Raw genomic sequence first — 15,373 nt, forward strand, 5'->3', positions numbered from 1 at the left:
GCTTTGGTAACCTATTACATGCACAAAAGATATATAACACAATAAAGGAAAGGAAAAAGCCAAAAAGCATAATACAAGGACTTTAAAAAGTAAAACTTCACAACGGAAAAATCTGCATTCATTTGGGTATTGTTTGGATCTTGGATACCAAGGTCTTCACACTAAGGTCTGCTATAATAATGTCTGGTAGGACTGAAATACTCATCATAATGTGTACATGTACAGTAGGGCTGCACAATGAATTGATTTTTTTGCATCATCATCGCAATATCAACTCTGGCGCAATCGACACATTGTGAAAGACACTCAAAGACTTAGTGCTTGTTGAAAGAAAATATCAGTAGAAAAATGTACTCTAAAATGTAACTGTCAGTCTTTTTTAGTGCTGCCTTTTATATTCAATTGACGGTTCAATTTGTTCGGTAAAAGAAAGTTGGGAATTATTTCCTTTCATTTGTTTTGAATTCAACAAGCAGTTTGTTGTATTTTACCAGAATACTGAAAGCAGCAGAACTGAGTACACTTTAATACCTGTTTATTGCAAGTATTATCGTTATGGTGATATGCCACAACTTTGTCACTTATTGGATATTTTCCTCATATCATGCAGCCCTAACGTACAGTAAATGGTTTAATGAAGGTTACTGTAGTTGCCTGCATTAATCTGACTGCATGGAATTTCTTTCGATCAAGAAAAATTTAGATAATTAAATTTGAAAAGAAATAGCAAAAGAAATCACAAATTCAAGTCCAATGTGATGTCTTCCCATATTATGTCCAACCACAATTCTAAATCTCCAAAAGATTCAATTAACTTCATAACAAAACAGCAACTTCTCACATTCGAGATACTTGAACCAAGCCGAATATTTGACCATTTTGCTTGAAAAATGACTGAAACTCAATCAAAATAGTTGCAGATTATTTTTCCGTCAGTTAACTAATTGTTGATTAGACTTTTTGTTTCAACTCTACATCAATGTATCACCTCGAAAGTGAAAGTGAGACTGTATGAAACCTCTTGATTCTGTCACACGGTTACCAAATCAAAGTGCAACCAGTTCTTAACACAAGACCACACACGCAGAGACATAAAGATGACACAATCCTTCATTATTACAATATACACACATGACCATGAGTCCCAGGTTTGAAAAAGCAGATTTGACTGTATCTCAAAAGTCAAATATCTGATAAGGTTTTCCAACAAAGCTGTTGGCTGAATTCCTCAACAAATTCTATTTACTTCCAGAAGTGATGAAATCATATAACTGTCAGACATGCATTATCGGGGAACGTTTGATCTACTGTTAACCTGTGATTTGTGTACGCCAGGAACTTCTTAAAGGCCTTTCCACTGATGGGAGAGACCCAGGAGAGAGAGAGGGTCCTTGTCCATTTCTCCAGACGCTTCTGCCACTGCAACCCACAGACACTTACCTCTGAAGAAGGCCAGAGCCACGAAGAATACGATGGCGATGACGACAACGACGGTATGAGGAACAATACAAGTCATAACAGCTGTTAAAAAAAGAAAATGTACGCATAAGAAAATCGATTTGACATTACTGTTACAGTTTCCATTTCGATCCATGTTAAACAAAGACTCATGACTGCAGCATATTCACTAAAGTTATGGCTACTTGCATAATAAAAAAGTGTGTGTGTGTGTGTGCATGGGTTTGTGTGTGTGCCTGTGCGTGTCGAGGAGTGATTTGACATTTAGCTGACGTCTCCCCTTGTGTATTGTCCTGTTGCAGATGGAGCCCACACATTGACCTGCGCCCTTATGCTGCTCAACACCGATCTACACGGACATGTATGTACTGTAGTTGTCTATCTTACTGGTTCTGCAGGATTCCCTTTTCCTCTAGTCTTCCTGTAGTCTCACATTGCCAGACAGTGCTGTGGAGGAAGGTCTGGCTAGTCCACACAGCATTCTGGGATTGGGGAAAAATGTGCTCTAGTTTATTGGCATTTCTTTAAATCACAATCGCCTTGGGCAGCGCAAAGACCCAGCCGCAGCAACAGCACCTCTGCAAAATAGCCTCGGCATGTATCCATTCACACCTTCTTTTCCTGTCTATTTCTTGTTCTTTCTATCAACCCTTTCCTCTCTCGTTCTCTCTCCTCCGCGGCCTACTTTCTGACCTGTTTCTGTCTCTCCTCTCCTCGAATAGTCTCATCTGTTCGGTTCTAAACTGGAGCACTGTGGTCTGGGCAGCATAACACGATCAGTATAATAGGTCCTGTGCTTTGCTTTTCCTCGACCCGCCTGCAAGTCTCCTCGACCTGATATCCTTCTCACTTTTCAATTTCCTTTTCCTCCCTTTCAAATCCTTCCCCCTGCTAACCAAATGTGGCCCCCTGGTCTCTCTCCACCCATGCAGGTGGTAAGTATATTTATATACTTAACACTGTCCTCATTGACATCTGTGCCTCCTCTTGTCAGCCAATAATATCATTTCAGGAAGTCATGATTATTTCAAATTAGATCAGCCACATTAGGCTCATAATAAAGGATGCACACACAAGGATATATACATTTTTAATTCATCATTGTTTTGCAAAAATAAATAATCAAGTGCTGATTTCTTCTGCTTATAATAAATGCAGTACTGGTATAAGCAATGTGAAATGCAATTGATCTGTAGTGTCACAATATCTGAAGCAGAGTTCAAATTCAAACGTTTTGTGACACCTGTTATATCCCATCCTTTTTTCTTGTACTTCTCCTAGAAAAGGGAGCATGGTTGTCTTGTCTGTTACGTGGCCTCCTCAGATGAAAATGCAAATAGAAAGCCACAAACCAAATCTTGTTTTCTTTTCCTTTTTTTCAATAACAGTAGCGAGTCGATTCAGATTTAGTCCCACAGCTGTATCTGTTTAGGTTACGGGCTTTATTCAGACAGAAATGGGAAGTAATACAGAAGCACCTCCCAATGTGTTCACCCTGTAATGACGCATCATAATAAGTGGCTAAAGGAAATTTATGCTAAGCTGATACTAACACATAGATAAGAGATGGAACCACTCTCACCGCCACTACTAGTAGAACCAGCAGCTTAACACTGCCACCCAGAGGATAGTTGCAAAACTGCATCCAGGTTTGTAGCATATAAAACTAGGTTGAAATTATCAGCTGCTTTGGAATCTGAGTATTTGTCAACTTCTGTCGATAACGAGCTGAGCTAAAGATTACTTCCACACGTTAAAAAGCTAATTGAACTGATAGTTTTGTTTGTGTCTGTCTGTCTGTTTTTCTCTTTGTTCACCTCTCCTCAGAACATTGGGAAGAAGATGTCTTGCCAACAGTTCATCAGTAATCTCGATGGCCTCAACAATGGCAAAGACTTCCCTAAAGACTTATTAAAGGTGCAGACCTCCTCCTGAGAAAGTACAGCTAGCACAAAACCTCTTTTTGTCTTTGCCTCAGAATCGAAGCATTTCTTCACATTCTTTACCCTGCAGTCAGTTTAAAAGAGAATGTTTACAGTTCCTCTCTTTTCTTGCCTTGCCCACACAGGTCTTGTATAACTCAATCAAGAATGAGAAGCTTGAGTGGGCAGTGTGAGTACACATTTTGTGTTTGTGAAAAGGAAAAGTATTTGGGCTATGCAAGTTTTTTTAGAAGTACCGGTAAGTACACTTGAATATGTGCTGCTCAGGTTATCTGAATGGGTATTTGTGTGTGCAGTGAGGAGGAGGAGCTGAGGAAGAGTCTGTCAGAGCTGGTGGAGGAGCAATGTGAGGGTGGGAGTAAGCGTGTTGCCAGGGTAACGGACGGCCATAACCCTTTCATCGCCATTCCCATTCTCTTAAATGCTGTCACCTACAAACATGGAGTGCTGACCCGCAAGAGCCATTCGGACATGGACGGCAAACGCAGTGAGTGATGGCACACACACACACACACACGCACACGCACGCACATGCACGCACACGCATAAACACTGACACTTAACAGAAATGAACAAATTCCTTATAAGCTATTGTAAAAAATATGATATAAAAGTTTTTTTTATTTCTTCTCTTTGCTCTCTTCCAGCTCCGAGGGGTCGCCGTGGTTGGAAAAAGTTCTACGCGGTTCTGAAGGGGATGATCTTGTATCTCCAAAAGGTACAACACCTCATCCTCTGCTCTGTTACCATAGAAACACACATCCAGCACCGCTGTCATTGCGGTGGTGGATGCTGCTGCTGCTGCTGCTGCTGCTGTGTGTGTGTGTGTGTGTGTGTGTGTGTGTGTGTGTGTGTGTGTGTGTGTGTGTGTGTGTGTGTGTGTGTGTGTGTGTGTGTGTGTGTGTGTTGGGGGGGGGCAGTGAGATAGATGGAGCATTGAAAGAGGAAATGAGGCATGGCTGCTCTGCTGGGAGTTTGTCTCCCCCTGCTGGAACGCAGCAGTATGATTTCTTTTCTTCTTTTTTCTACATTTTAAATGATGTGATGAACATCTAGTCTAATCATCAGATTTTTAGGCTTATTGTTTCATTTAATGACGGCAATTCCTTAGGATAAAGACTTGTTTTTTTCTGTTACTTACCCAGGATGAGTACAAGCCTGACGCCGACATTTCCGAGGTGGACCTGAAGAATGCAGTGCGGATCCACCACGCTCTAGCCACTCGTGCCACCGACTACAGCAAGAGAGCCAACGTGCTGAAGCTCAAAACCTCAGACTGGAGAGTCTTCCTGCTGCACGCCCCGTAAGTTCAACATGAGATGTTTTCATTAAAAAACAATTAAGCCTCAAAAGTAAAGGAAATGAGACAAATACAATGGAAGTTTCCATTTTATACATATGTGTTTTGAAACGTTTTCAACGTATAGCCTCGTCCAAAGATCATGAAACGTGGACGATGGTACAGTTTTGATAGACCGTAGACCGTCAGTGGACCATCTGGAACATAGAGAGCTGGTGTAGAGGAGCGATGGATGGCAGATCCATGGATTTTCCGCAGAATTTAAACAAATTAAATAAATAAAATTAAAACTCAGAATCTTATTATGGGCATTTTCGGCCTTTATTGTTGACAGGACAGCTGAAGACATGAAAGAGGAGAGGGGGGTGACATGCAGTAAAGGGCTGCAGGTCAGATTCAAACCTGGGGCCTCTGTGTTGATGAGTAAATCTATGTATGTGTGCCCGCTCAACTGAGCTATCTGGGCGCCCAAAAACTCTCAATGTTTACAGATCTACGCCCCAATTAGGAAAACAATTTAATTCTGGATCACCACTGAAAGCGCAGATTGTGTTTGGGTCTAGTGAAGATGAATTGTTTGTAGCGCCAGAGTTTATAAAGTACTTAATAAAGTAAATTGTAGCTAAAAAGTTTCTCCCCCAATTAGATTTTTGAGAGTATTTTGTGAGACCTAATTTTACTGTCATCTCAATTCTTTGACAGTGGAATTGTTTTGTGAATTCATGCATGCCGTGTCAGAATACTAGTTGATGCTAGTTAGAGACAATTACATCATTTCAATTACATTCTGTGAATGGGAACAGTTGTCTTTTTTATCTGTCATGTTCCCCAGCCAAATGAATGTACCAGGCTTTTTTTTTGTAGTTGAACCTTTGTTGATGAGTCAAACTAAGTGTACAGCAATAGAAACAATTTTCATTCTACTCACCTGCTCTCTCGCCCTTCACTCTCTTTCCAGTAGTGAGGAGGAGATGTTATCTTGGATCTTTCGGATAAACCTGGTGGCAGCGCTGTTCTCCGCCCCGGCCTTCCCCGCCGCCATCGGCTCCATGAAGAAATTCTGTCGGCCAATCCTGCCGTCCTCATCCACCAGACTCAAACAGGTACGTACATGCACGCACACACACACACACACACACATACACACTATTCTATTTTTGAGAATTCTGTTCAACAATTGGTTGAGAATATACTGAATTGCAATGTCTCAGGCCTTTCTCTTAAAACCAAGCACGCCATCTAGTGGGCTCAGAAAATAAAGACACTGGTTCGTGAAGCTTCATTTGGCCATCACTACCGCTTGCCTCTGATTGGCTGTCATGGTGTTCTTCTTGTTTTTTGTCCGGGCTGTGATTGGTGCAGGAGGAGCAGCTACTGAGTCACGAGAGCAAGCTGAAGCAGATGAGCCTGGAGCTGGAGGAGCACCGGAAAAACTCGCCCTCAGCCGACCCCAAAAGCCGCGAGTGGGAGGAGTACCGGCTCAAGGAGCACTACCTCACGTACGAGGTACGGGCTTTGAATAGCTTGGCTAATTTGTCAGATTTCTCATGTTTCTTTATGTTATTTTCTTATGATTTTTTTCAAGTTAAAGGTCAGCTAAGAGACCAAAAGCATGCCAGATGGCCAGTGTAAAGTCATAGCTATTTTCCGATTGTCATAAGTATATTATTTAGGATTTTGTATTTTTTTTATTTGTAGCAAAGATGATGTTCAGTTAACACTCATGTTCGTCTCATTATCAAACTTTATTGTTTTCTTCTAACCTAGCCAACCAGCTACGAGATGAGCGGGGATAATGAAACATTTGATTCAATCAAAAAATATTTTTAAAACGGCAAAAAAAAGGCAAAGGTACAATAATGTTAACAAAGCCGTTTGCGAGTTTGCGGGTGCGGTAAACATTTCCATGGTAACAGCGAGCTCCACCAACCAGAGACGTCACTGTTATGCTTAGGATTGTGGGTAGTGTAGTCCTTTTCCATGGCAACGCGAATAAAATTAGTTTTTCCTAAAACAAAATATTATTACTTACCAAAATGTCTGTAAAGGAGCACGTCCAGGACTCAAATTGTTTGTTTGAGGTGCTCTTTGGATGGGACAATCATATATGGTAATACAGTGGGTACGGAAAGTATTCAGACCCCTTTAAATTTTTCACTCTTTGTTTCATTGCAGCCTTTTTCCAAAAATCAAAAAAGTTCATTTTATTTCTCAGTAATGTACACTCAGCAACCCATCTTGACAGAAAAAAACAGAAATTTAGAAATTTTTGCATATTTATAAAAAACAAAAACTGAAATATCACTGGTCATAAGTATTCAGACCCTTTGTTCATTATTTGTAAGAAGCACCCTTTTGATCTAATACAGCCATGAGTCGTTTTGGGAAAGATGCACAAGTTTTTCACATCTGGATTTGGGTATCCTCTGCCATTCCTCCTTGCAGATCCTCTCCAGTTCTGTCAGGTTGGATGGTAAACGTTGGTGGACAGTCATTTTCAGGTCTCCCGAGATGCTCAATTGGGTTTAAGTCAGGCTCTGGCTGGGCCATTCAAAACAGCCACGGAGTTGTTGTGAAGCCACTCCTTCGTTATTTAGCGGTGTGCTTGGTCATTGTCTTGTTGGAAGGTAAACCTTCGGCCCAGTCTGAGGTCCAGAGCACTCTGGAAAAGGTTTTCGTCCAGGATATCCCTGTACTTGCCGCTTCATCTTTCCCTCGATTGCAACCAGTCGTCCTGTCCCTGCAGCTAAAAAACACCCCACAGCATGATGCTGCCACCACCATGCTTCACTGTGAGACTGTATTGGACAGGTGATGAGCAGTGCCTGGTTTTCTCCCCACCTACCGCTTAGAATTAAGGCCAAAAGATCTATCTTGGTCTCATCAGACCAGAGGATTTTATTTATCACCATCTTGGAGTCCTTCAGTGTTTTTTAGCAAATCCCTGCGGGCTTTCATGTGTCTTGCACTGAGGAGAGGCTTCCGTCGCCACTCTGCCATAAAGCCCCGACTGGTGATTGCTGCAGTGATGGTTGACTTACTACAACTTTCTCCCATCTCCCGACTGCTCTCTGAGCTCAGCCACAGTGACCATTGGGTTCTTCTTTGCCTCTCTCACCAAGGCTCTTCTCCCCCGATAGCTCAGTTTGGCCGACGGCCAGCTCTAGGAAGGGTTCTGGTCGTCCCAAACGTCTTCCATTTGAGGATTATGGAGGCCACTGTGCTCTTAGAACCTTAAGTGCAGCAGAAATTTTTTTGTAACCTTGACCAGATCTGTGCCTTGCCACAATTCTGTCTCTGAGCTCTTCAGGCAGTTCCTTTGACCTCATGATGTCTTTTGCTCTGACATGCACTGGAGCTGTAGGTCTTATATAGACAGGTGTGTGGCTTTCCTAATCAAGTCCAATCAGTATAATCAAACACAGCTGGCTCCAATGAAGGTGTAGAACCATCTCAAGATGATCAGAAGAAATAGACAGCACCTGAGTTACATATGAGGGTCACGGCAAAGGGTCTGAATACTTAGACCATGTGATATTTCAGTTTTTCTTTTTTAATAAATTTGCAAAATTTCTACTTTCTGTTTTTTTCTGTCCAAGATGGGGTGCTGAGTGTACTTACTGAGAAATAAAATGAACTTTTTTGATTTTGGAAAAGGCTGCAGTGAAACAAAGAGTGAAAAATTTAAAGGGGTCTGAATACTTTCCGTACCCACTGTATAGCTGTTTGCGAGTATATTTTATTATTTTTGATATTATATGGAATTGTGGCTTCTACAGGGACATGAACCATTGTTTCACAATCTGGCTCGTGGTCAGTCTACCATGGATTAGTCTCGCATTGCCAGACTTTCCACCACAATGCCGCAAAGGAAGGTCTGGCTAGTCCACACAGCATTCTGGGAAGGGAGAGAAACGTGCTCTACTTTTTGGCATTTCTTTAAACCAATCACAAGACGAAGATAAATATAATTTGATTGCTGGTTCTAGCTCGGAGGATGTTTCCCGCATTGACCAGAGTTTAGAACGCCAACACAAAGAAAACGGAAGGCAAGGGACATCCGGCCGATAAATGAGGGACGTTCACCTGAACCTCCGGCGGCACCGGAACTAGATATAGACTATCTACGGATGGTTAAGACAATATGGCTAATAATCAAAATTGTTATGGAAAAAATGACTTTTGCTTCCGGTACCACACTGTTAAGTTCTATTTGATTCATGTTCTGTTGGTCTCACTTTCTTTGTCCTCCGCCCCTCGAGCAGAAGACTCGGTATGAGACCTACATCAGCCTGCTGCAGGCCAAAATCCGCGCGGAGACGGACGACCTCGAGAAGATCGAGGCCAGCGTGATGGCGGGCCTGATCATGGAGGGTGGCCTGGCCGGCCGCGAGTGCCTCCTCCGCAAGACACAGTCCTCCCCGTCCATCAGTCAGGCTCAGGGCGGGCTGAACGGGAAGGCCGCTGGATGCACTGCCCCAGGACAGAGGAGCTGAGGGGAGGAAGGAGGACCAGTGACCCCAAAGCACACCAAACAACATCCCTCCAAGCCAAACTAGCTTAATCCTCCACTTCGTACTGGGTTTTTTGTTAGTATTTAGTGTTTTGGGCTCCTCCATTCCTCCTGTTGTACTTACAGTAAGAAGGTGGATTGCAACAGGAGGAATGACTCACTGTCCTTCGTAGAATTTATCAACCCTGGTGATAAGTTTCTGTCCTTGAGCAATAGATGAAGATGAAGAGCCCGTGCTCGATGCCCAACAGGTGACCCTGCCAAACCTCAGACCTTTGAACTTTTACTATTGCACATGAAAATGATCATTAGTGTGATCACTATTTATAACAACATCATCAGTATTATTTTGTAACAAGACTCAGAGCGATGCACGTGTCTTTAGTTGAAATGTGTATTTAGTCATGAGCAGAGCTTTGAGTCATTAATAATGTCTTAGTTTAAGGCCAGAAAGAGAACAAAGAAGGAGAGACGGACTGGTTTGCCTTTGTCCTCTCTGTCCTGTCCTCGTCCTGCAGTCCAGGAGGCAGGCAGTGATTCAGATGGAGACGGTACTACTGTAGCATTTTGGCCTTTTGTTTCCCACTCGTGTTTACCCACCCAGCCACTCACAGACGTGTGCATGGACCTACGGAATGGGCGGGGTGTGGGGTGTGAAGATGCAACATATCTATCCCAGAGTTACAAAAACTCTCCATGAGAACTTCTCAGAAGGATCATGTCCCTGTCATGTATAGCATATTTATTTATTTATTTAATTCTCAAACCATTATTTACCCCAGGAAGGGTTAACACTGAGCATGCTCGCTCTTTTTCAGACATTTCCATTTGATGTTCATACAGCTACATCCATTTGTAAGGGGCTGCCGAGACTGTTAGCTAAGCTGCTCCACCGGAGGAACTGGAGGTTGAGTGCCTTACTCAAGGCCACCTTGACACTAGATGTTGAGGGATTTAGAGAGTGTTAGTCAGTCACTTGTCAGAGAGATCTGTGTCTGGGACTTGGAAGCTGCCGTTACCCCAAATACTGACATGTATTCAATTATCCTGTATGTTTTTCCAACCAGTCAAATCTGACCTGAAGAGGATATCTGTATGTGACTGAATGAAAGCACTGTGCCATGTTCTGTTTTATCCCACAAACTTGTCTTATATCAAGGTAGAGTGCACCAAATGTAACAATATACGGTTGGGTGGGAGGTTTCCGCCGGGCATTAGAGGAAGGTGTGGGTGGGAGACATACCATGAGTAGGTCAGCCGGTGAATGTGTGTGTGCATTGGCATGCTCTTTTTAAGCAGTTGAGTGGTTGAAGCAGTAGGCAACAGGAAGAAGTAAATATAGCAGGTTCATGTTTTTCTATGAAGATTTTTGAACATGTTTGGTGACAAACAATCTGATGGCCTTCTGCTGAATAAGACTCCACAGTCAGGCCTGGAGCTCTCAAAAGCATCTTCAGCACAAAGGCAGACATCTTCCTTTTGAAAAAATATATACATTTAATTCCCAAAACAGAACATCTAATCAATCTCTGTTCTGATTTATAACATGTTACATGGACCTTGCTTGGCCTTGTATTAGACATTTACTAGTACTGGTATATTCCTTTGATTGCCATCCATCCTAACAGTGGAAGATGTTTTTTGGAGAGCAGGACCTGGCCTATCTTAGACAGAGACTGGCTTATTGGAGAGTGTAGCAGCAGGTCTGCTCCAGCTTAACACGATCAAGTCAGGAAACCTGTCAGCCTACTGGGATGGAGAAGGGAACAGCAGCAAAACAACTCCACCAGCAGAGTAGCAATCAGAACATCCTCCACAAGGCGGGAGGAGGAGAAAAGACTCGTTTTCTAAGAAGAACAGACTGCTTTGGTTTTCTAAGTAAGACGGCCTCTGCCAGCCGAGAACAAGCAAAACACACATCCAGCACACGTTTGTCCAAACTGGGAACACAGCATATGAAGCCTGTTTCTAATGGGAGGAGGATGAGAGGAGTGGGGATGTGGTGGCAGGGGTGGTGGTACCGCTGTTTGTGAGCACCTTAATTGATTCCAAGCCACCCACACACACACACACACACACACACACACACATTTTCTCTTTCTGCGTAATTTGCTTATGACACAACTGTAGATCAGTGAGCTTAGTTCTCCTTCACTCAGCCTCAGTGTGGCACAGAAGCATGTTGACATAACCAGAGCTGTGGATATCGACAGTACATGATATCTTTGCTCTGGACACAGCGCTTCTGTTGCTTCGTATATCACATTAATAGTGACTGACAGGATCTGAGATCCTTTTGGGACTTGGCTGGACACCTGGAATCAGCTGGAATCCTGGAACCGGATCCTTGTACAGACCAAAATGCTGAAGCAGAGTTGAGTTTAGAGAGAGGAAGTCCCATTTTCTAAAGCCGTATTGTTAGGATGAATAACTGATTTCTTACAGGGAGACTTCCCCTTATAGTCACTTTGGCTGTCGTGCTAACCATTGTTTCCCCATGTTCTAGGGTAGGCCTGTGCTGTAATCTAGGATTGTGACAAAAAAAAATATTTCTTGATTGTTCTGTTTTATTTAAAAAATGAAAACTTCGGCACTTTGATGTCAGCATTGAATCTGTCTTTTTGTTTGTTTTGTTTGTATATCTGAACTGTTCTTTGACAGGATGCATATACTATGTAAAGGACATATTTACTGAATATTTAGTCTGTGCTTCATAAAGTAAGCTTTTATACAGATGATTGTGACTGTGCTTTCTTAATATTAACTCTGCTAACCTGGGTGACATCTATGATATTACGTAGATATTACTTTGTGTAATAAATTAGGGCTGTCAATCGATTAAAACATTTAATCTAATTAATTACCTACTCTGTGATTAATTAATCTAAATTTTTGCTGTGGAAGTATTTTTAATATTTCAATACAAATGAATCAATAAATAATCAGCAGTAGTGACATTAAAGTTAAAAAACTCTCTTTGTTATTATTTTCACTGTTCAAATATGGACCATAACAATCAACAATATGACCTAATATGCTGAGTAGATAAATTCAAAAGTGCTTGAATCAGGAAGAAGATTTTGATAAGTAGATGTTCCCATCAATGATCCAGCAAGTTCTCCCTCTCTTGTTTTTTCTCAGATTAATTAATTAAAATTAGCCCCAATAATAATGCAAAAAGATTTTGTTCAGAACTTCAGCACTATACATTTCCAATATGGACATGATTTTTTAAATTTAGCCTGCAGTAAAGAGCTACTGTACATTTGAAATGTAGTATGTTATTAAATCCAGTATAAAACAGCAAAGTTGGGGTTCCAGGCCAGGGGGTTCCCAACAGAAAAGGACAATCATTCATTTTCAGTCCAACTCCATCCATATGTAACACAAGGAAAGAATGTATGACTTCTGCATCAAGCATCTAAAATCAAAACTCCGATCAGATGGGGGACCCTGGCATGAAAACTTATCAAATGAGGGTCCATGGTCTAAGTTGTGTCAGTTTAGAGATCCTTCATGTGAAAAAGTTTGGGAACCACTGAACTAGACCAAAGCCACAAGTGTACAAGTTCCAATAGCAACAGACACACTGCCAGTTTGTAAGAGCATACAGTCTCTACCTATGTAACGAATACTTGTTGTAGAGTTGCAACCCAAGTCACAAAACTTCTGAGACCTGAGGCCATTTTTACAGTTTAATGTCCGTCTGGATTTATTTTATAAAAAAAGCTTGTAAAACATCAACCCTGTTGTCTACAGTCAAGTTATGAACATCATTTTTTTAGGACAAACTGGGTTATTAGAATATTTGGGTTGCAGTGAGGTCACTTGCATGTTGAAAATGGTTGTAGGGCCTTAAAGACAAATCAATCAATAAAACGGAACATGAATCTTCCAGATTTGTATTGATATCACAGACAGATGAGTAATACATAAGCCATTTTCCTTTCTAAAACACTTCTCATAAGTCTTGGGAGTCACACTGTGAAGAAATAATCGTTGTAACTTATACAGTTGACAAAATACATACATTCTTTCAAAGAAAGTCAAGACGCTTTTGCTCTCATGAAATTTACTGATGCCAATAATAACATAATAACATCATATTTATTGATATTACACCCACAGCAATGTTACACAAGTAAACGCGTGTCAAAAATGTGCTCCTCTTGGCCTTCCATACAGCCTATTGGCCTTTTTTCCCCCTCTGGCCTTCCATACAAGAGGGGTGACGTTGTCTCCCATATATGGGCATACTTGGGCCTCTATTTCCGTAAACAACAGAGAGGAGAGACGGAGCCGCGAGCTAGCGGCAGAAATGAGCCAAAACGCGATGAATTATGGACATAAAGTGGATCAATCTTGGATGTAACAGTTTGGATTTAAAGCCCAACGACCCTGAAAGAGGCTGGAAGTTCCAGGCTCAATAGAAAATCACCTGTAGAGGCTAGAGAGACCCGGAAGAGACCGCTAACTCGTTACCTTTCAGACGCAACCGTTGGTAAGTCGCTAGCTTGTGTGGTTGATAAATTATTAAACTATGACTCAGAGGTGCCATTTTTACGCGTGGGCGAGTGTCTCGGGCTCAGAGGGTTTAACAGTGTCTTCTGGAGGAAAAAAAGTGGGTTGGGTAAAATATTTGGAAAAAACGACGTATTATATTTACTTACAACAGCGGCTTCTCCAGTACCCGCTCAGTTGTGCTAAAGAGTGCCTGTCACTTTAAGAAAGTGTTGCATTGTGGATGGTTTTCAGCTGTGAAAACACACCTATATGAAAGAGACTTCAGATCCAGTATTAGGGACCACTAAGGTCTATATAAAAGAGACTTCAGATCACAGTATTAGGGACCCTAAGTCTATATAAAAGAGACTTCAGATACAGTATTAGGACCACTAAGGTCTATATAAAAAGAGCTTCAGATACAGTTAGGGGACCACTAAGTGTATATAAGACTTCAGATACAGTATTAGGGACCACTAAGGCCTATTAAAAGAGACTTCAGATACAGTATTAGGGACCCACTAATTCATATAAAGAGACTTCAGATACGTATTAGGGCACTAAGGCTATATAAAGAGACTCAGATACAGTATTAGGGACCCCTAATCTATAAAAAGAACTTCAGATACAGTATTATGGACCACTAAAGTCTATATAAAAGAAACTTCAGTGTTTCTGCTCCTTAAGCATTTAAATAACCTTATCAAGCTTCTAACAGAGCCAGGAGATAAAACCAAAATGTACTAATCATATTTGCCATTTAAGTTTCCTTTTATAGGCTGTAATTGCATTAGTTTGAAATAGAACAGATGACTCCAAAAAGTCCACAAAATGAAAAAAAGGAGGGACTGTATTTTTTTAAATGAACCAGATGCCTTCCGAGAACGTTAATATATTTTTTCTACTCTGCTGTACTGTACATATTACCACTATGCTATTGCTAGTGTAATTACTGAAGAGTCACACTTAAATCAGTCTGTTAGGTCTCAGGCAAGCCAGTTTAATTAATGATATCAACACTCAAATTACATTATGGTTCAAATTTGTAAAAAAAAAAACACCTTTCTTTATTAATCCCTACCCTTCAAATAACCAAATACCTGATACCACTGATTTTTAATAAGCTTTTTGAGTGTACCGTCCACCCTGATATTATTCACCCTGGACTACCAATTAATGTGATTTATTGATAAGGAGAATTCAATGACTCATGACGCTAACTGTTGAGCAAATCACTGCCTCTAAATCAGCTGGTTATAATATTTAGTTCCCACTACCTGACAATAAAACCTGAGGTGCTATCAGGTTTTATTGCTTTTTGTGCACTGACCTGTTGTCTCCTGCAGACTGAAACAGCCTCACCTGGCCGAGGACAGTTAATACTGTCCTGTCATCAGCATGTCCTCTTCCTGCCGAGGCAACAACCAAGGGGGGTCAGCCTCTCTTCTCTAAGCGGAGCTCCCACGGCGCCATTTTGACGTTAAGAAGCCATCACCTGCCGTTAGCATCCCATTGACTTCCATTCATTTTGACGCCACTTTGACAGAGAATAACTTTACAAATGAAGCGTTTAAAGTCTCTATTTGTCCGTTATTTATTTTTAAAGAAACACCACAATGTACAAAAGTCTCCATTACCTTGTACCACACGTTATGG

The 15,373-nt window shown here is 41.4% G+C and overlaps 1 protein-coding gene across 2 annotated transcripts in view; it reads left to right on the plus strand.

Annotated features, from left to right (window-relative positions):
• The window catches only part of psd2 (pleckstrin and Sec7 domain containing 2), a 52,454-nt gene extending 40,507 nt beyond the window's left edge, over positions 1-11,947 (plus strand). Inside the window, exons 6-15 of one of the 2 annotated variants that reach the window (XM_032510895.1) lie at positions 1,336-1,493; positions 1,761-1,821; positions 3,285-3,375; positions 3,527-3,570; positions 3,698-3,888; positions 4,049-4,119; positions 4,547-4,704; positions 5,660-5,804; positions 6,064-6,207; positions 8,967-11,947. In XM_032510895.1, coding sequence (XP_032366786.1) covers positions 1,336-1,493; positions 1,761-1,821; positions 3,285-3,375; positions 3,527-3,570; positions 3,698-3,888; positions 4,049-4,119; positions 4,547-4,704; positions 5,660-5,804; positions 6,064-6,207; positions 8,967-9,197 — 1,294 coding nt within the window. In that variant the 3' untranslated portion in view covers positions 9,198-11,947. The remainder of the gene's footprint in view (positions 1-1,335; positions 1,494-1,760; positions 1,822-3,284; positions 3,376-3,526; positions 3,571-3,697; positions 3,889-4,048; positions 4,120-4,546; positions 4,705-5,659; positions 5,805-6,063; positions 6,208-8,966) is intronic. The other variant, XM_032510896.1, reaches the window with a different exon arrangement.
• Positions 11,948-15,373: the final 3,426 nt, after the last annotated feature.

The sequence above is a fragment of the Etheostoma spectabile genome, unplaced genomic scaffold (genome assembly GCF_008692095.1).
Source record: "Etheostoma spectabile isolate EspeVRDwgs_2016 unplaced genomic scaffold, UIUC_Espe_1.0 scaffold273, whole genome shotgun sequence".
Classification (NCBI taxonomy): domain Eukaryota; kingdom Metazoa; phylum Chordata; class Actinopteri; order Perciformes; family Percidae; genus Etheostoma; species Etheostoma spectabile.